Here is a 20,401-nt window from a genome sequence, read left to right on the forward strand (position 1 = left end):
AAAAGGCACTCTAGGCTTTGCAGTTACAGAGCAGTTATGCCCAGATCAGGGGAAGAAAAAAAAAAAAAAGTTGTGTCTCTGAATATTTATAAAAAGCTCAGAGCCACATGTGCTATTTTTATTCTGTGGAATGTTTGCTGGACTCAGCAAATACTGAATAACACTGTTAGTAACTACGTCAGGCTTCATAGCATGCATTTGAGAATTAATAATAATAGGATGTAAATATTGCGAGAATGAATGCTGCAGACCATTAATTATGACAGGCTTGCTTCCTAATACAGTTTCTGTGCTCACTTTTCTGCTTAGGGCCTGGGAGGAGTACTGAGCATTTGTTCGTTTTTTTCTGTAGTTCATTATTTTAGGACAAATTATGTAGTTTTTTTTACTTGGGTATCTATTTTTCTTGATACAGAAATGTGAAAGATTGCTGCTCTACCTCTACTGTCATGAAATGAGTCTTGCTTTTCAAGATCCAGTTCCTCCCACGGTATGTACTTCACTTCTTTCATTTCCATAATGGAAGTGGTTGTAATGGCATTGTTATGCTCATTATCAGAAGTCAAGTTTCCTGCACATTGAGTGCGTTGAACATTTTTAGTTCTACTAAAACTATCTGAAGGGCAGTTGAAAAACAAAACACTGGGTTGTAAGGGGAGTCACTAGTATGATTCCCCAAGAGCTAACCTTACTTCAAAAAGTACTTCAAAAATAGGCATGAAAAGTAAATTATGATGCTGTCTACTGTTTTTACAATGCCAAGTGATATCACTAAAAGAGAAAAAAAAAAAAAAAAAAAAAGAATTGTGATACATATTTCTTTTTAAAAAAAAAAAATAAATTACCTGATTTTTGAAGATTGGAGTACTGCATAGTACTAATATGAAAAGTTCTGGCTGACTGTGAGAAGGCACTTCTTTAATGTGAAGGTGACAGAGCACTGGAACAGATTGCCCAGAGAAGTTACGGAGTCTCCTCTGGAGGTATTCAAAACCCACCTGGATGCCATCCTGTGCAACGTGCTCTAGGTGATCCTGCTCAGCAAAGGGGTTGGACTAGATGATCTTCTGAGGTCCCTTCCAACCTTGGCCATTCTGTGAAACTAAATTTCTCACTATTAGCTGGAAATTTTAGTTTAAACTAAGAGATGTAATTTGTTCAATAAATAATTAAAATAAATAATTCTCTGTTTAGGTTCCTGATTACTACAAAATAATCAAAAAGCCAATGGACTTGTCAACCATCAAGAAAAGACTTCAAGTGTCCAGTTCATTCTACACAAAGCCAGAAGATTTTGTGGCTGACTTCAGACTGATTTTCCAAAACTGTGCTGAATTTAATGAGGTTAGAAAAGTAGATCTCTCATCTGATTTTGTAAGCTTAGACATTTTCAGGAAGACTCCAGTGAGGGTAGAACTTATTTAAACATAGGTTGATGATAAGACCCTAGTGAAAACATAAATTGCATTTGAAACTGTTGGTGTTAGATGAGTACACAGTAAAGATCTTTTTGTAGAAGGAAGGAGGCTTAAAACAAACACGCTGAGTGGCAGAACAACAGATAAGGAGTAGGGTCATTGCTCATTATAGAGGTTAATGGTGAGGATTTGACTAAAAACTTGGTTTAATCTTGAGTGCATCAAATCTTAAATTCAGTGGAGTTTTCCTTCTGGAAGGTCTATACTCACCCTTATGACTTCTAGTTAAATGTTGATAGACTGTTGTTGTCCTTCACTGCATGTAAGGGAGTAATACATGTTGAAAAAGGGTTGCAAGTACTGAGTGAACCACAAAAAGGGACAGAATTAACAGTGGGAATAAGGTTTCTTAAGTGGCTTCAGTTGGGTTCTCATCCAGACATCTTCAGTAGCTGGGAATCACCTGCCATAGTGACTTCTACTTCAGGAAACTTGTCAGCCATGGTAGCTATGAATGACTTCAGGCCTAGTCTTCTGAAACTCAGTCATTATCCATTCTAGTAATACATTCACCATAATTTAAAGATAGGTCTGTAAGCTAGGCAAACTAAAGCATTTCATGTGGTTATTCCAAAACACTTTAATACCCTTGAGGCATACCTGTATATTTCAGAGCATAAACCAACCTTTTTTGTAACAGGCAGGATAGAACAGGTGGTAGACTCTTTTTATGTAACTTCACAACCCATGGCTTTTGCAGTTAGCTTCTGTGATAATCCATCAGAGAAAAAGGTCAGTGGGGGTGTGGACCAAAAGGTCTGCCCTCTCCCTCTGTTTTGCAGGCTTGTGCTGTTGGGTACCATGTGTTCCCAAGATGCTATTCTTGGTGCTGTTCTTACTGCTGTTTGATTTTTGTAACTTATGAGAGCACTTAAATCACATTAAGTCCTTTAGGTATAAAGCTATTTCATGATGTATTGATGTTGTTAATTCACCCAACAGCCTGATTCAGAAGTGGCTGATGCTGGCATGAAACTTGAAGCATACTTTGAAGAACTTCTAACGAGCCTGTATCCTGAGAGAAAGTTCCCTGTACAGCCTAACTGCCAGAGTGAAAGAGAGAACACAGAACTTAGTGATGACTCAGATGATGACTTTGTACATCCCCGGAAAAAACGCCTCAAAGGAGAAGACCGTCAGTTGCTTAAATGAGACGCATGTGTGACTGTGGAACGTTTTTTAAAAACTAAGAATATTTATCAGTCAATTGTAAAAAGGGGAAAAGTCATGACTGCTTTGACCTGTAGGTTTGTGGATATTTACTAGACTTCCTACACCTTGTCTGAAACACAAATCTAATGGAGATCCAAGACATGTGGAAAGCTTCTCTGAAGTTCCAAACTTTCATCATACTTATGGAACCGGAACAGAATTTATGATTTGTGTGGAGTGACAGCTGTTTAATTTCTCTTTGAGGAAGAAAATAAGTTTGTATAGAACTAAGTTTTAAAACATTACATGGATTCAGCTGAATGGCTTTCTGAGTTTGAAGAAAATGTGATCTCACTGGACATTTAATTTTACCAAAGGCATGTGGCTGGCCATAACTTGATTTTTGTACTGTATTTAACACAAGCCATGAGAAGAGGTGGTGTAATATTGTTGTCCTACAATACTGACTGGTACAATGAAAATGTAGTTACTCCCAAAGACATTATTGGTCATTTTAAAATGTAAGGGAGAGTGTATTAAAAAAAATATATTAAAAAAAAAAAAGGGGGGGGGGGAAGGAAAAAAGGAATTTGAGAGTTTTTAATAGAGGAAGCAAAGGATACAGTGCTTTTGTACCACTTTTCTCAGCACCAGCAAGAAATAATGGTATTTCTGTACTATGTTGTTTAACAAGTGTCTCATAAGTTTGATGTGTTCCTGTTTAATGGAGTCAAAGGCTAAGTCTGGAGGAAAAAATGTTTGCTTGCAACTACCAGTCAATCTTTGGGTATGTTTGGGGGAGGGAGGGAAATATTCTTTCGTCCACAAGGTCTTGTTGTTTTTCCAAATTCCTAAATACTGTTGTGAGCATACAGCCAACATTGTTATTCTCTTGGAAGTACACAAGTTTGAAGAGGAAGATTTTTTTTTTTTTAAAAAAAGTCCTGTTCTTTGACCCTTCATATGTTCTTGTTAAAATTATCAGATGAGGACAAACTTTTGTTGTTGTTCTGTCTACTTTCCAGAGGTGCTGACCACCACATAGATAGTCGTTTCTGCCCTCAGCAATTTCAGATTTAGTGAAGTACTTGTCTGTGGCTGCTCCAGCTATTGATTTATATTCTTCATTTATGCCATCTTAAATGAAAACTGAGTTTTAGGGAGAACAAGCAGTTTCTTGGATTAACTGAGCTCTGATGGTGCCAATATGTTTCAGATGGTATTACGAAGATGTGTGTGTACACAAGCCTGCTTTTCACTTGCTGTGTAGCACAGATAATGGTGCTGTGGATAGATCACTGGCAAGCATAGACACAAGTGCTGCTTGTGTTTCCCTGACGTGTACATATGCACTCAGAAAGTGTGCTTCCAGAGGAAGCTGACAAGTGTTTCTCTGGACCTGAAGTTGAGAGCACATGTTTATTAGGCTTAACACAGTTAGCAGTGAAATTAGACACCTATACAGCTTCATACACAGCTTGTTCTTCAGTGGAAAATACTGGGGAGATGAGTGTTGATGTGCTCTTCCAGTCCACTTGCTTCTCTCTCTGCTTCTGATTTTTCACTTCAAAACAGAAAATTTTGAAATCATGCAACCAACACTTGAACAAATTAAAAATAGTAGTTTATTCAAAAAAACAAACAAACAAAACAAACAAACAACAAAACCCAAAAACCCAACCAACCCACAACCTCATGCTCTGTTTTGTTAAGAAGTGTGAATGCGGTATAAGACTTCCATAGTCTGGTTTTCATTCAGACTTTGCAGCAGTGTAGTTCAAAACAGAGACAAACAAAAAATAAAAATAATTAAAAAAAATAAAAATCCTCCTGAGCTGAAGGTGGAAAAGAAGCTAAGGAATGACCTTACATCAGTCTATTTCCCGTTTTCATCAAGCTTCAGGTGTGTTTTCATAAGAAAAATATTTAAAAACAAACAACAAAAACAGGCATGCTCTAACATAGTAGCTGAAATCATTCTTGGTTCCTTACTAGCTTGGAGGAAGAGGCTGCATAAGCAATGCAGGTGATAGTTGCTGAGAAGTCAGTCAGGCTCCTGGGCATCCAGCCCACTGGCTTACTCTTGCATTAACTGGGGAGCTGTGGCAGCTGGCCATTCAGACCATCACTGTTAGATTTGAATGTCCAGATGAGCGTGTGATTTGTGTGCTTTGCTGGCGTGCCATCTTAAGTGAGATGGGTCAGGCTAGCTCATTCCAGCCTGCCACAGCTGCTGTCAGGACACGAGTGCTTTGGTACAGAAAGCCCTTAGGTAGGTCTTCAAGGAACTTCTTGTGGTAAGCTGTGCTTGCCTCCTCCCTCCTAAGAACCTCATCTGTGTGCTACCATCAGGCATGGGGGTGAGTGGGCATGAAGACAAGAAAATTCTTTCAGTAAACTGTTTGAACATATCTCTGTTTAAATAACCCGCTGGAAAAGTCAGACTCAACTTTTGTCTTGTGATCTCGAATGCTACCCTAAGAACCTTCAGAAATTGCCCATGTAATGACGTTTGAGATGTTAAAATTAACCACTTCAATTCAGATGATGTATGCACAAGTATTTGAGGAATGCTATTTTGTTTTTTAAAGGTAAGTAATGCATTCTTTCAGGCTGATATTGTGAAGCCCCTATCTACTTCATGTATTTTTTTTTCTTCATTGCCTCAGTTCCCTGAAGCAATGATGACAGTGGTGGTTTTCCATTTTTTTGCAACATGACATTGGCACTACTATTAGCACTAGTGGTAAACAGTCTTCATCTTGCTTCACAGGATCAGTAGAAAGCATCTTTTTATTGAATCACAGGAAAGGGAATGTATGTGAGAAAGTTGCCCTTTGTCTATGCAAATCATAGCTTTTACACTGTTCCAGTTACCTTTTTCTTTATTTATAATGGAAAGGGTATGGAGAAGCAACCATCAAATGCAGCTCACAGGAAATGACAGGTTCCAAAGGTTTATTTTTTTTTCCTATCCACTCCACCATCAAATACTTGCTTTCATTTTACTTGCTAAAAAAGGGGGAAAATAAAAACAAAAAATTAATAGAATGCACATGAAAACAAACAAAAATGGGTACAGAAGAAAAGGACATCCACTTGGTTATGTGTTCTAATGGTCTTGCCTCTGATAGGCAATCCTCATGGCTATTTTGAAAGCAGACTGATGCTATCCTAATAACCTGAGGCAGATACAGAATAGAATCGTGGAATAGTTTGGAGTGGAAAGGAATTTAAATATAAACTAGTTCCAACCCCTTCTGATGGGTAGGGATACACTTTTTGCCTGAAGCCCCATCCAGCCTGGCCTTCAACACCTCCAGGGTTAAGGCATCCACAATTTCTCCGGGCAACCTGTTCCAGTACCTCGCCACCCTCACAGTGAGCAATTGAACAACTGTTCTTTATATCTAATCTACCCTCTTCCAGATTAAAACCATTAACACTTGTCTTATCATTACACCTGCTGGTAGTAACATCACCCTGAACCCTTCTCTGGGCTAAATAACTCTCTCAGTCCCTTGATAGGAAAGGAAGGTGTTCCAGCCCTCTGATTGTTTTTGTGGCCCTCCTTTCATGTCCTCCTTACATGTATGTTGGGGTCCCCAGAACCTATCACAGTACCCCATGTGGAGTCTCATGAGAACAGAGAAGATGGGCAGAATCACCTCCCTAGACCTGCTGCCCATACTTCTTTCAATGCAGCACAGAGTATGGTTGGCTTTCTGGGCTGCAAGCACACAGTCTGTTCATGTCAGGCTTTTCATCCCCCAGATCCCCCCAAGTCCTTTTCCATAGGGCTGCTCTCAATCCATTCATCCCCCAGGCTGTACTGATATTTGGGATTGCCCCGAGCCACGCGCAGGGCCTTGCCCTTGGCCTTGTTGAACTTCATGAGCTTCACACTGGCCCACCGCTCAGGTCCCTCTGGATGGCATCCCTTCGCTCTAGAGCATCAACTGCACCACTCAGCTTGGTGTCAAACTTGCCTCACTTGAGGGTGCACTGAATCCTACTGCCCATGTCACCAATGAAGACACTGAACAGTTCCAGTCCCAGTATGGGCCCTCGGTGGACACCTCTCCTCACTGGTCTCCATTCAGACAATGGACAGTATGATTTTTAAATGTCACTGTTCAGATTCCACAAAATGTTTCCTACATGTGTTTCATTCAGTTGTTTCACTTAATGTTATATACACATCTATTGTTTGGAGCATTAGGATTAAATATTGCCTTGTTCAAGAGCTTTTACATTGTGCATTTAAACTTTATAATGGGTTAGATGACTGCCCTTAGTACATTCAACAGTCGTGATTCAGCAATGTCTGAATGACACTACGTATACAAATACAATCTCTGAAATGACCTCTAAAGAAGAATAACCAAACTGAATATACGATCTAATGATGATGTCTTGTAGTACACAACTAGATCTACAGATTTTTATTTTTATGTCCTTTTGACTTGTGCATGTGAAGGCCAGCAACTGGAGCTTATTACTCTTACTTGTAGCAAGGAATAACGCCATTACATTTGCAGGGGAAGAGCCCCTCCCATTAAGGAATCATTACATTCCCATTTATCTCAGCCAACATTAATCTATCTGTATCTGAATCAGAGGTTTCCTTTTGCATTTAAAGCAGTTTTAAAGAAGTGTTTGCTTAATAATTTTTGTAAAGCCAACCAGTTGAGGGATTGTGGGTCCCTGGCATCTGTGCATGGGGTTGAATTTCACCCACATGGGAAAAATGAGTTGCTTTCTCTACTCAAATTTCTTCTTATTAAATTTCACTTAAAGCTTTTTAAGCTTTTATATTTTTTTTAGTCATTTACAAAATATCATGTAGATATTTTAAAATGGCATAAAAACATGAGTCCATATTTCTAAAAGACATGCATTTTAAGAGGCAAGCAATGATTAATATGTTTCTTTCCCAAAATCTCTAAGGTTAACTGTCCCACATACCCATGGGAAACCTTAGATGTGACCCAATGAAATTCAGCGCGCATGTCTGTATGCATATAATGCATGTATGTGTTTGTATATGTATATATATATTAAGTCTGGTCCTGAATCCCACATAAAGCAGTTTGGCCAAACATCTGTCTGACCCTAGGTTGCTAAAGAACGTGGATTACCTAGCCCATGGTCTTCTGGCTTATAGGGTAAGACTGCAGAGGGATATGCAGAGTGATGCAGACCTGCCTCTTGCATGGTATGAAAATTTCCATGCTGGTACAGCTGAATTGCCTGTAACCACAGAATTGCTCACCACCTCTAGTAATTAAATCAGTGCTACTTGGGCATAGGAGGCTATCAGAGTTCAAACTGACATTCCTTCTTAATCTTTGTGCTTAGTGTTTTGTCTGACTGCCTCTGAAGCTTTATAGGAAACACTAGTCATAAGGGTTTAGGTTAAAGCGCTGATGTAGCTGGGGCATTTGACTTGAATTTGATGTAGAAGTGGATTTAGTAGTTTCAGGTGTTACTTGTATCTGCTATTATCTCTGCATACAACAGAGGCAGAGCAGAATATGCACAGCAATTTCAAGTTGGGACAAAGAAGTGCTTACGCTAATTTAGGTTAACATGCTGCCATGATGGATCTGGGGTTAGGACTGGCATTCTTGTTTGTTCTTACATGAGAAATGAGCTGAGGCAACTGGGGTAACAGTGCTTTAAGTTGCTATGACAGCACCTTCCTCTGTTTATCTGTCAGTCCTTATTTTGCCTTATGAACCCTCAGAAGAGGTTGGGGTGCTTTCTGGCCAAATCAAAACCTACTAGTTTCTAAATAGCTTTTAGCTATGCAGGAGCTCCTGGAGTGGCAATACAAACCTGCAGTGCCCTGCCCTTGGTCTCAATGGGCAGTGTGAACGCAGAGATTGCACACACAACACACACGGATGAGAAAAGACACAGGGCCCCAAGGAAAGAAGCACTCATAAGAACCTGCAGATAAAAAACAATAGTTTGATTTTGGGACACGGCAGTTAATTAGGAATTAAAGAGTGGATGATGGGTTACAAACACCTGAGAAACTCAACAGGCAGAAAAACAATCTGTCTTGTGAATCTAAGAGTTTTCAGAAAGCAACAAATTCTCGCAATTTAAGCTCTGTGAAGAGATTAATCCAGATCTACATCTGGCAAAGACCACCAAAATACTCTGCATAAATGTCAGATAAAGAACTAATGAGTTGGAAAAAACCACCACAACCTAGATTGAGTGCATCAGCTTTTTTTGTGAACTTCAGGAGCATGTCAGTGTATTTGATAACAATGTTTGCCTCAAGGTTTACCAACATTATCAGCTATGCTCTTACTTGTGAGATAAATGGTGCAACCATGGCTCCAACACGGCACAATGACCCACTTGTTCCCATCCCCAAGGCTCGCATTGTAGTGGGATAAACCTAAACCAGGCCAGAAAGAAATAGGATTAACATGACAATGTTCTGTGATATGTGTCCCCCTTTTTCTTTTTTTTTTTTTTTTTTTTTTTCCTTCAGAGATACCCATTGCAGCCAGATTCATAAGATATGGAAAGCCATATTCTTAAAATATAAAAAGAATTAAAGGTTCCTTTGTGTCTTATTTGTGCCATTAGAAATCTGACATTTCTTGCCCAAAGTAGAGGTTTAGGGTGAGACACACACCTTTCTTCTAGTTACACTGAGCTGCTCAGGTCAAAGTCACAGACCATAAGCTAGGTGCTAAAGGAAAAAATCAATCTATAATGCCAGGCCCTGTATCTGAAAACCCCAAAAAAGGATACTGTCTGCAGCCTTCAAGACAGCCTATTTACTTGCATCAACGCCTTTGTTTAGAAGGAGGAGAAAGAAAATGAAACGCTGTTAAGAAACCTCCAGGCTTAGAGGAACATGCTTTGTGTATTTGCTTTTTCATATCTCATATTTTCATAACACCTGTGACAATAAAGCACTTAAGTACGTGCTTTGCTTAACTTTAGTTATATCCCATTAATGTCAACAGATTTTAGCAAGTATTGTCATTTAAGCCTTTGTTTTTGTATTTTATCAATCCAAGCCAGAGGATGTAAGGTAAGTCAGGAAGAGTCCAGGCATGTGGACGGGAAGGGCATTTCTAAATTTGGTTTTGATCCTCAATTACTTTGTGTGTATTGATGGTTTATCATATGGCTAGTCCAGCAATGGGCTTCACATCAACAGCATCTGATTCTGGACTATTAAAGGCTGGTATTTATTCAAGACTGGTGCACATGTAAATATAGTGTGCTATTAAAAGAAGTATGGCACACTATCAGGCCAACCCAGGCAGCTACAACTATTAGCTTTTTATCACTTTACTCAATCTGAAAGTCAATACATTAAATTTCACACAGTGGTGTTTTTAAATGAAAACAATTTGTAGGTAACCCACAGCACTCACTGCTCCAAAGTTGTATGAAGGAGAAGCTCTCTAAAGGATCAAAATTATTTGTAGACAGGACACAAAAATTCCACTAGGTGATAATATATATATATATATATATATATATATATATATATATATAAACTCGATATACTAACTACATCAGTCCCTTAAGTGCTGGCAAAGGTTCCTTTCAGTGGTAGCCTATTGTCTAACTTCAGAGGGATAGGAAGGGGGAAGATGGAGACTTCTGGAAGATGTCCGTACACAACACCCTCAAAAATCACATTTAGTAGTAGCTGACCAACAGGTGGCTCAGTAGGGCATTCCTGTCCCACCTGCTCTTCTCACCTCCAACCAGTTTTCTGATTCCTTCTCTTATCTCATATAAGAAAAGTGTAGTCAGGAAGCAAGACATACTTAGTTCAAGAACGATAACTTGAATTCGTCAAGAAATATAGCAGCATTCCTGGCAAATGGGCTTTCATGCCCCAGCAGCTTCATGTACTTTCAGAAGGACCCACCTCTGCTGTGTAAATGTAGATGGTGTTGAAGTTTGCTGAAACCAAGGCACGAAGCATGAAGAGAAACCCAGTCATGCCTGCACTAAAGGGGAAGCAGCGTGGAGCAAAGAGTTAGTGTCACTGAACAGTGATCAACAGAGACGCAACCTAATGTATTCTCTGTGATAGGGCTTTTAAAATAAGGAAAAGTTGATTGCTGACAAATGTAATTGTTTTTCAGTCCATTGGCAGGACGTTTGCTACTTCTATAAAGAAGCTACAAGCAAACATGCTGGCTGTCTCAGGCTAGAGATTAGGCAGAGAAAACTGAAAATAATAACAGTAATAGCAGCAAAGAGGTTGGTACCCAAGTTAATGACTCCTCACAGGAGCTTGTTTACCTTAATGGCTGTTTGCAGCCTCCCAGTCTAGATTAAAGCAGAGTTTAACTTGCAGCCCCCTGACTTTTAGGAGCTGTTAGGCTCTGCTAGCTTGAGAGGGAACCAGCCTGATAATTACAGCACTCACAAAACCTTTCCCTTGGAGCTCTAAGCTCTTTTTGAAGTGCCTGGCTCTACAAGTTAGAAGAGACTTAACTGCCACAGCTAAAAAATAATAATAAAAAATAATAATAATAATAAAAGAAAAATGAAGAGTGAGTATCCTTTCTCGTGGATGTTGTTCACATCATTTCTATTTCCCCAGACTGCATGAAAGCAGAATGTTGTACACGTAGGGGAAGTTGCACCCCCCCCACACACACACAACACCTGCATGCTGATGGCAACTACCTGGAGGTGCAGATATTAAGGAGAAGAAAGAAGAGCGCCGTACATCCCATGGTGATACACAGGCTCAGGCGTCTTCCGAGGAAGTTGATGCCGAGGATGTTCACAGGATTTACTAGAGACAGAAAGGAGAAGCGTAAAATGCTAGGTGACCCCACTGGGTGCTCAGTGAGCAGCATGGCACAGTGAGCACGAGCTGGTGGCACAGAGGGCCTGGAAGGGCAGGGAGGGGAGAGGAGGTTACGTGCGATCTCCCCGGCGGTGCTGATGATCATGGTCTGATATGCAGAAGGGCCAAACGGGCGGCAGTGGCAGGGGCTGCGGCTCTCCTCCGAGGCAGGGCCGGGGTCCTCCTCCCCCAGCGGTGCCGTGGAGCCGCAGCTCAGGTCCCGCTCCAGCAGCTCGGCGCTGGCCAAGATGACTCCGTAATAAGCAAAAGCTATGCCAAGCCTGTGGGGATGAACGGGGACATTGACAGGGAAGGTGAGGAAATGCTTGGGCAATGAAATTCAGCAGGTTTTGGGTGTCCTGGGACTCTCCCTGCACACACCAGCACCGTGGTGCTGCAGGATGGGCACCCCATGAGCATGAGCCCAGTGGTGACACGGGCACCCACCAGCTCAGTGGGCACCCAGTGTATGGCAGAGCACTGCCACACATCCACACACCTCTCTTCCTCCACCCTATCTCGTAGCTCTCTGATCGCTTGCTCATTAGTGCTGGGTTTTGCTGTGCTGCAGGGCACCTGGACTGCCAAGCACCCCGATGAGGGTGAAGCTCACCCCTGCATTTCCACTGCCCCACAGCCACTCTGAGAAAGCAGGATGCAATGCTGGATGTATGTTGTCTTTTCCCCTTCCCATCATTGCTGTGTTACCCCAGGGAAAGGATGTGAAGAAGCCATGAAGTCTACAGGCTCTTGTTAAGGGATTAATGCCAAGAGCTTGCTGATTTGTAATTGATAAAATCCTGAGGTACTTTCTGACATTAACACTACCGCTCTGCCCAGATGTTCCCAGCCCACACTGCCACCTTCCTGCTCCACTTTTAAATGAAGGAAATGCTCCTACATCTCTCAGCTCCTCCATAAATGCTGGTTGTAGCCTACAGCTTTGCAAAGTATTGCTGCCTCTGGGCAGGAGCTGTGGTGATCCAGCTGGGAACAAGTTGTCCCAATGTCCACCCCAATTGCTGGTCCTTCCAGGCTGGGAGGCAGCGATGTCGTGGTCATGGCAGGGAGCGTGTGCCACTGTAGTCCCTTGTCTTATTCCAGTCTGTATGGGGAGACACTTCTAAACCTCCCCTGCCTGAAGGGTGTCTCTAAATCAGACCCCAGTGCTTGCAGCTCAAACGCAGTAGCTGTCCAAGTGTTTTATTCCTCGTCCTTCCTTCACAGTGATTTTTAAAAGGAGTTTTCATTATCCTGCTGGAGAGACTCACACCGCACCCTGGCTCGCTGTCAAGAACGGGGCACTGGTGGTGGCAGCCTCGCTGTGTCATTATCAAGTAATTCAGCATATGCCTAATCATAAGCAGGCTGAGAAGTAATTTTTCATTATTTTTTTTTATCCCCCCGGCAGTTTCAGAAACAAGCTCCATAATGCAGGCAATGAAATGAGTTGCCTGGGGACATGGGGGATGCTGAGGGCATGAAGGGATGGGGACGCAAACCTGAGAACATGCCGGTGGCTCCTGGGGGAGTAGGAGAGAAAGCAGGATTAAAAACAAAAAGATATTTCATAATACTCACGCAAGTTGAGGGGAAAACATAAAATATTAAAAGCCTGACTTAGCAAGATTTTGGGTCAATGAGTTCCCACGGACCCATTATTTATACATTTCCATTCCAGACAGCACAGCCAATGAAACATATATTACCCATGCATACAGCTACTGGGAACATGGCAAATGAAACTCGTCTGTCTTCTTAATTTTCCCCAGCCAGTGGCAGTCGTACCAGTTAACGAGTTTCTGTTTGAGCACTGTCTCACTGATACGTGGGCTGGCCTGCGAAGCAGTGCATTTGTCCTCCTCTCTGGATGAACAAGCTGGCAACATGAAGTGAAACCAAACTGAGGGCACATGTGGTGTTCATTGTGGGCTGATATGAGTTCTCCTGCTTCTCATTGACTGAGTCACCCTGTCCTGCAAAGCTGATAAGCAAGAGAAGAAGAAAAAAAAGAAAGAAAGAAAGAAAGAAAGAAAGAAAGAAAGAAAGAAAGAAAGAAAGAAAGAAAGAAAGAAAGAAAGAAAGAAAGAAAGAAAGAAAGAAAGAAAGAAAGAAAGAAAGAAAGAAAGAAAGAAAGAAAGAAAGAAAGAAAGAAAGAAAGAAAAATTACCATATAATCCATATCTGCAGAGTGGTTCTTAGGTATTTGGGATGGATGAGGTCCTTGAACCTTCCTCTTCTTTCCTGCAAATTAAATAGTAGAAAGATTTGCTTAAAAGCCATCTTTTACACAAGGGCAAGAACTCAGCAGCAGCAGCTGGTGCCCAGGTGCCAGTACATTTGCCCCAAGAGCACAGTGCCCCACCAGCCCTCTGGAGAGGAAGCCCCTCTTCCAGAGGAAGTCTGCAAAGGATGGAGGGGGGGGGAGAAGAGATCACCCTGCAATCCCCCACCTTGGCCCCCACATGCCTGAGAGAACAGGGATAGTTTTGTGGTTGCCTTTATTATTATTGTTGTTGTTGTTATTACTATTATTACTATTGAAGCCCAGGAGGGTGAACAACTAACAAAAACCCTGTGCATGGCCAATGTGGTTCCATTACATAAATTCAATTAAACTACAGCAAAGCTTTAATCCTAATTAATTCCAATACAATACATTTTGCATGAATTGCTGAGGACAATGCTTGGTGCCTGTGGGATTGAATAAGCTGCAAAGAGGTCCAGGGAAGGGACTTAAAAGAGTTGGATAATAACTCTGAGGCCCTGAACATGAGAAGTGATCAGCTCTGGAGCTGCTCAGCCTCTTTAAAGAGGTGGAAATGGTGGCAGCTCCGAAATGTCCTCCCCTGCTCTGCCCCTCTGGCTCCACTTACAGGGACCTGGGATGCTGGGAGCTGGCCCACAAGCAAGGCCAGTGGCTGGGAAAGGCTCTGGGACCTGCAGGTGGGACATTTGTCCCATGGTCATGGCACCTAGGGGGACCCCAAGGAATGGGTCCTGGGTCTCGTGGTGCTGGGGATACTCTGGGAGGATCCAGTGGTGGTAGTGTGAGAAATAAATTGTGCTTTTGTGGTGGAAAATTACACTAAGCTTGTATATTCAAAAGTGAATGTGCAGGCATAACAGTGGCATGGAGTATGTTAAGCAGATAAGGGGAAGGTCCCAGTGTCCCAAAATAAGGAGGATAGCTAAGAAAAATAGGACAAGCAATGCAAAATCAGTAAACACAAAAAAATCATGGTGTGCCCTCAGCAACCCGCATGTCCCCAGGCAGCATTGCAGGCTGAGCTTACCTTGGGGGGCTCCTGCAGCACCCCCTCGGGCATTGTCGCCCGGTTTATCTCAGCTATCCTCCTCAGCGTGGCCAGGGCAGCCGCCGTGTTCCCCGTGGACACGTTGTACCGCGCTGACTCAGGGATGAACTGAAAGCAGAGCAGTTGTAGAAAGCCCTCCTGCCCATCTCCTACCAGCCTGTGCTGCCCACAGCCACCCATCCTGCCCACGAGCACTAGAAGTAGGGATTTTCCATGTCACTCTACAGAAATAAGACAGTCCTCATGTCTGGGGTTGGTATTTCTGAATAGTGAGTGACCTGGAGAAGACGTGGTTTGCTGACACAGTGAGGGTGATGTCTCTTGGTGCCTGGGGACACGCCAGGTTGGTGGTGGTGCAGTGGTGAACGGGTAGAGAGGTTCTTCCTACCTTGAACACCAGGATGAGAATGATGCCGGGGATGGAGGCGATTCTGATCAACCACCGCCAGCCGACGGTTGGGTTCACCACTGATGCCAGGCCAATGATTAACAAGGATCCTGCCAACCAGAACACCTTTCCAAGGGAAAAGGAGGGGTTAACATGGCAACGATTAGCTTATTTTCATCCCTTCTGGTCTCATTCCCTGGATAGGTGGGGATCTGTCCTGGGGAGAGCTGCAGTTCAAACTGAGCTATCCTACGGCTGTCAGAGAAGCTGAGTTTGGGTTGAAGGAAAGAGGGAAATAAATTAGCTCTGGATGAAAACAGATAATATGTGCTGTAGCTGCTATTGTACTTAAAGCCTCGTTTGTTTTTCCAGTCGCTTCTCTGCTAACAATCAGGACTGTGAATTTTTCTCATCTGAATCTCCGCAGGGTAGCAGCAGATTTACAAGCACCAAAGGCAAAAGGGTCGAGACTTCCACTGCTGAAAGTTGGTGGGTCTCCAGTGCCAAGTTATACCAGTGGAGAATCTGGCCCCAGACCTGCAAGTACTTTCCTCCCCGCAGTTCACTTGTTGCTGTCAGAAGAAATGTCCCTTTCAGGGGGACCACACAAAGGAGTTCCAGCAGTACAAATCACAAACAAACTCGCAAAAGCCACAGCAAATTCATGAGTAAGCTGTGGGCAGAAATAACATGTTTCTGGGGAGAAATGCAAGATTATTCCTCTTTATAAACCTCTGTGTTTCTGATGACACTTGGGTAATGAAGCCCTGGTATCAAAGATAATGAAAAGCAAACTACCCCTGCCACCAAGACTGTGTACCAACCCTTCTGTTCCAACAGCCAGATGAATTCATGGGTTCAGTGAGGCCTTCACAAACCATTTGCACATGCATGAAGCGGTCATTGCAGGAGGCTGAACAAGGAATAACCCCAGTCGTGCTCACTGTGGTTTTGGTCCCACAGGCAGCCACATCCCTTCCAGCACGTCTCTGGCCTAGTTTGGGACTAACTATGCTGGCCCTGCAGGGAGAGGCCCAGCCCAGGACCTCATCTGGGAGCTGCCTCGTTAATCACAGATTATTACCATCGTTCAGACTCAAAGGTTTGTATTTACCCAATGTGAGACCCCCAGCACACACCAATTGGAAATGTTGAGCTGCCCTTGACCATGGAGACCCCTCCTCAGACCATCTCACTTTTGACTTACATCTGCATGAGCTTTTTGCTCACTGTGAACAACAGAGAGAGCTCAGGGCCTCCTGGTGCACCCCAAAGAAAGGTGGGATAAGCACAGGTGAAGCTGTGACCATCCTCTGCCCCATCTAGCACCATGATTACTATTTCATCCTGCTTCTCAGTGGAGAAAACACACGCACTCCTGGTGAAGCCCTGTGCTGGCAGTGCTGCCCCGGGCTCTCGAGTGATGGCCCACCAGCACTGACCCCATTACAGCAGGCAATGCTGTAAATACCTATCAGCAAGGTACCCGAAAGGCTGGATGTCAGCTGTCATTCAGTCTCCCCACAATGTTAGGAGCATACAGTTATCTGAAAAGGAATTGCTTTCTTCTGCATGCAGCTGTGAGTGTGCATCCTTAATAATGCTCTTAGCACAGGAGGCAGAAGGCACTTGTTTGGCCCAAGACTAACACAAACAGGCTGGCCTGTCGGAGACTTGGTTTTCAAACAGTAGCAGGACAAATCTCCTGGGACTCTGGATGAGAAGAAAAAGTAAAGTACTGGCTCTTACCTGGGATAAGGGCAGCATGTATCCTCGGTACTTGGTAGGTAAAAATTCTGTTTTTATGATAAGCCTAGTGAAAAGGGGAAATAAGGCAGAAAGAGACAGTGAGAATGTCTGCACTAGTCAAATAGCAGTTCAGCCCAGCCAGTATTGAAAGTGGCTGCCTGCAGACAGAGAGACCACCCTTCTTCCACCGCTGAGCTCCCGGGGGGAACCTGCTCAACATGCCCTCAGTCAGGAAGGCTCCAGGTTACATGCAGGGAGGTGCCTGGCATAAATCCCCTTCGTGGCCAAAAAGAGAAGGGGAGAGTCCGTGTTGGCTCTTTCTGTCATCTCAGCTGTTAAGGTGTTTCATAAAATGTGCAACACCAGCAGCAGAAGGGACTGAAAGCACCTTACCTCCCTGGTCCTGCCCTCCATCCTCTGAGGGAGGAAGCCCCAGGAGGCTGGTGGCGGCACGACCTGGGCATGGGGTGTCTCTTTCTGCTGGCAGCACCAGCCTCCCATCCTTCGCTTCAGCAAAGGGCTCTTGGGCCAGTGCAGCCTGCTTTGGGCTGTCCTGCCTGGCAGTGGGTTTGCAAAAATCATGCATTCCAACCAGCATTCATGGAGACTCAAAGGGAGGTGAGGGAAAGGCTGAGAGAAGTTTGCTGCAGGAAGGGCAATGCTGTACCTCCCGCAGCCCCTCGAGTGGAACAGGATCTTTCTTGACTGCCCTGAGTTTCAACCCAGACTTTGAGGAACCATGGAAAAAACTGAAATGTTGCATTTGTCTCCCTGTCAGAGTCAAAAGAAATCACTTATTTTGCGAGGCTTTTAGTGAAGTGGCTGTTAATACTGTGAATTTTTCCTCCCCCCCCCCCCCAAAAAAAAAAAAAAGCAAAAAACACCTCCCTGCTTCTGCACCAAAAGGGCAAAAAGTTTCATTTAAGTGGGAAGGTTTTACACCAGTTCAGCAAGAATTTGCTACTCTAAGCAGAATTGTTGTGACATTTTTACAAGGAAGCAGCCTTTACTCATCTGTTACCTGTCTAATTGTTTTTGTAATATGTGTGCTTAATAATCCCCCTGTCACTTGTTTAATGCAAACCAGCTGCCCTCTCTGTCCCAGGGCTGAGGAGCCCTTGGGAACTGCAGCTTAGGTAGATGGACAGGGATTCGATGGCATTACAGAACAGCGTTTTGCTTTAAGGCGATGTGGGAATTTGCTCTCCTCTGCACTTCCAGCCCCCTCGGAGGCCCCTTCCTGGCCGTCTCCTCCCAGTCACCGCGCAGCCTCAGCTTATCAGGCTCAGCGCACGAGACACCGGGCGCTGCGCCAAGGTCAGCCAAAATGAGCTGTGGGGCCTTTCTTGCTTTAAACCCAGGAATACAGCCCCTGCGGGCCCCTGGGTGCCTCCTCGGAGGAAGGAAAGCAGAGCCGTGCTCTCGCTTATTCATGAACAGAACCTGGTGTCAGGGTGCTCCTCACAAGGCGCCAAGCACGGCCTTACCCCTGCGCATGGCCTGACACGCCGCCTCCCACCATGGTCCTCAGGAAGACGAACCAGATGTAGGATGGGGCAAACGAGGTCAGCAGGGAGAAATAGGCTCCCCAGAGGAAGGAGAGCAGCAGGATCTGCAAGGGGCAAAATCAGGGTCACAGAACCAAGCATTCCCAGCCTTCCAGAGAACTTGGGAAGGGCTCGGGTTGATCCGAAGGGTTTTGAGCCCCATGCAACAAACCCCGGGACTCTCATGGGATCAGTTCCTCAGGGACACTGCACAGCAAAGGGACAAGGGGACAGGTGGTGGCCAGCCCCTCATGGCTTGTCACAGGGCTGGGAAAGGGCACGAACAGCCCCGGTGCCCACTCACCTTCCAGCGTCCATACCTGTCGGCCAGGAGCCCGAGCGCTATGCTGAAGACCATGTAGCCAAAAAACACCATCTACAGGGAATTGGAAGACAGCTGTGGGGTGATCACTCCCAGCAGCACCAGGCAGCGCTGCTCTCTAAAATGGAGGTGAGCTAAATGCTTTCTAGGCAGGAGGATGAACCAAAGTGCTGGAGCTATGCATAGGGTCAGTCCTCAAGCAAAGGGTGGCAAGGATTTCTGAAGAGTCAGGAACTGGGGGGCTCATTTTGGCTTTACACTTCTGGGCATGGATGTGTGCTTATGACAGATTGCTTCCTGGAATTTTAAAGTTGTGGCTTGTCCCCGAGGGGAGGCCTTGGAATTTATTTGGTCTATTGGGAAATGTATGTTACGAAGCCTGGTGGTGCTGCAGACACTGCCCTTGTGGAGGATGACTTGCATGGGGGAGCACAAGTCACTCACCGTCGTCACTAGAGCCACCTGCCAGTCATGAAGCTGCCACTCGCATCGGATGAGGGGGGACACAACAGCTATTAGCATGATCTCCATGGCTTCAGCCACCTTTGGGAACAAGTGTGCACGGTTAGCAAGAAGGGAAAATGTGAGGAGCCTGTAGGGTGAAGGCCTTCAGCCCCACCTAGCCTGCAGCCACGGCAGTCCCACCATGCTGAAACAGGCCCTGTGAAACTGTGGTGCCTCCACAGAGGTCCCTAACATAAAATAAAATAAAATAAAATAAAATAAAATAAAATAAAATAAAATAAAATAAAATAAAATAAAATAAAATAAAATAAAATAAAATAAAATAAAATAATAAAAAAATTGTTCTGTTGTCTGTTTGCTCCTAGCAGCTGGCTTTAGTTAAGAAATAAGCCATTATTCACTCATAGCTACAGGCCTTCCCGTCTCAGCTGTGGCAATCCTCACAGATACGTCCCCATCACACCTTCACCCCAGCCTGGCCCTGGTTCCCAAACCAGATGTGCTGTTAACCTAGGACCCAGTCAGTTAGTTAATTAGGAGGTTTTCCAGGTGGCCAAGGGTGAGAGGAGGGCAGCCATCCTGTGTCAGACTGTACAGGGTTTGGGTGCCCTGGGGATGGCATGAAAAATGCAGTCAGGAGGCTGAACCTAACCCTCAGGAGGTGGGACAGTGACCCAGGGCAGGGGCAAGGCCAGGATGACCCGGGGCAACCTGTTCTGCTTTGCCTTGAAATAGGCTCAATATCAGTTTCATCCAATGTTGATTTTGGACAAAGGTGACAAAAAAAGAAATCCTTCTTGAGAAAGTATGTGTGAAAAAAAAAAGGGGGGCTGCAATATGTGTGCATGGTGCTTTCAGTTGTTATTGCACAGTAAGAAAGAAGAGGAGAGCGTTTTTTTGGTAGCGTGCAGTTGGCTGCAGACACCTACCCCGGTGCTTCCCATGATTAGGAAAAGTGCGATGTGGAACCTCCCAAACCCAATGGTTTCCACAGCTTCTTCCACCGTAAATGTCTTCTGCCCTGTAACACCAATGGGGAAGAAAGAGACAAAACAAAACAGAATCATTCGTCAAGTTGTACCTCCTCAGGTCTTTATGAAATATGAACGTTTAATGTGAACTGTAC

The 20,401-nt window shown here is 44.1% G+C and overlaps 2 protein-coding genes across 3 annotated transcripts in view; one reads left to right on the forward strand and one right to left on the reverse strand.

Annotated features, from left to right (window-relative positions):
- TRIM24 (tripartite motif containing 24) overlaps positions 1-6,876 on the forward strand; it is a 63,350-nt gene extending 56,474 nt beyond the window's left edge. For both annotated transcript variants that reach the window (XM_084532439.1, XM_084532438.1), the window contains exons 17-19: positions 416-490; positions 1,195-1,344; positions 2,421-6,876. In XM_084532439.1, coding sequence (XP_084388565.1) covers positions 416-490; positions 1,195-1,344; positions 2,421-2,630 — 435 coding nt within the window. In that variant the 3' untranslated portion in view covers positions 2,631-6,876. The remainder of the gene's footprint in view (positions 1-415; positions 491-1,194; positions 1,345-2,420) is intronic.
- On the reverse strand, positions 2,669-19,452 carry SVOPL (SVOP like). Its single transcript, XM_084532532.1, has 13 exons — positions 19,255-19,452; positions 18,793-18,864; positions 18,429-18,553; positions 16,942-17,005; positions 15,193-15,318; positions 14,784-14,912; positions 13,658-13,731; positions 11,563-11,768; positions 11,322-11,433; positions 10,552-10,633; positions 8,959-9,048; positions 8,472-8,585; positions 2,669-5,642 (listed from the first exon to the last, which is right to left on the reverse strand). Exons 1-13 carry the CDS (start codon positions 19,339-19,341, stop codon positions 5,631-5,633), a joined length of 1,293 nt encoding a protein of 430 aa, XP_084388658.1. The 5' UTR covers positions 19,342-19,452; the 3' UTR covers positions 2,669-5,630.
- Positions 19,453-20,401: the final 949 nt, after the last annotated feature.

This window comes from Aythya ferina (genome assembly GCF_964211825.1).
Source record: "Aythya ferina genome assembly, chromosome: 1".
Taxonomy (NCBI): Eukaryota; Metazoa; Chordata; class Aves; order Anseriformes; family Anatidae; genus Aythya; species Aythya ferina.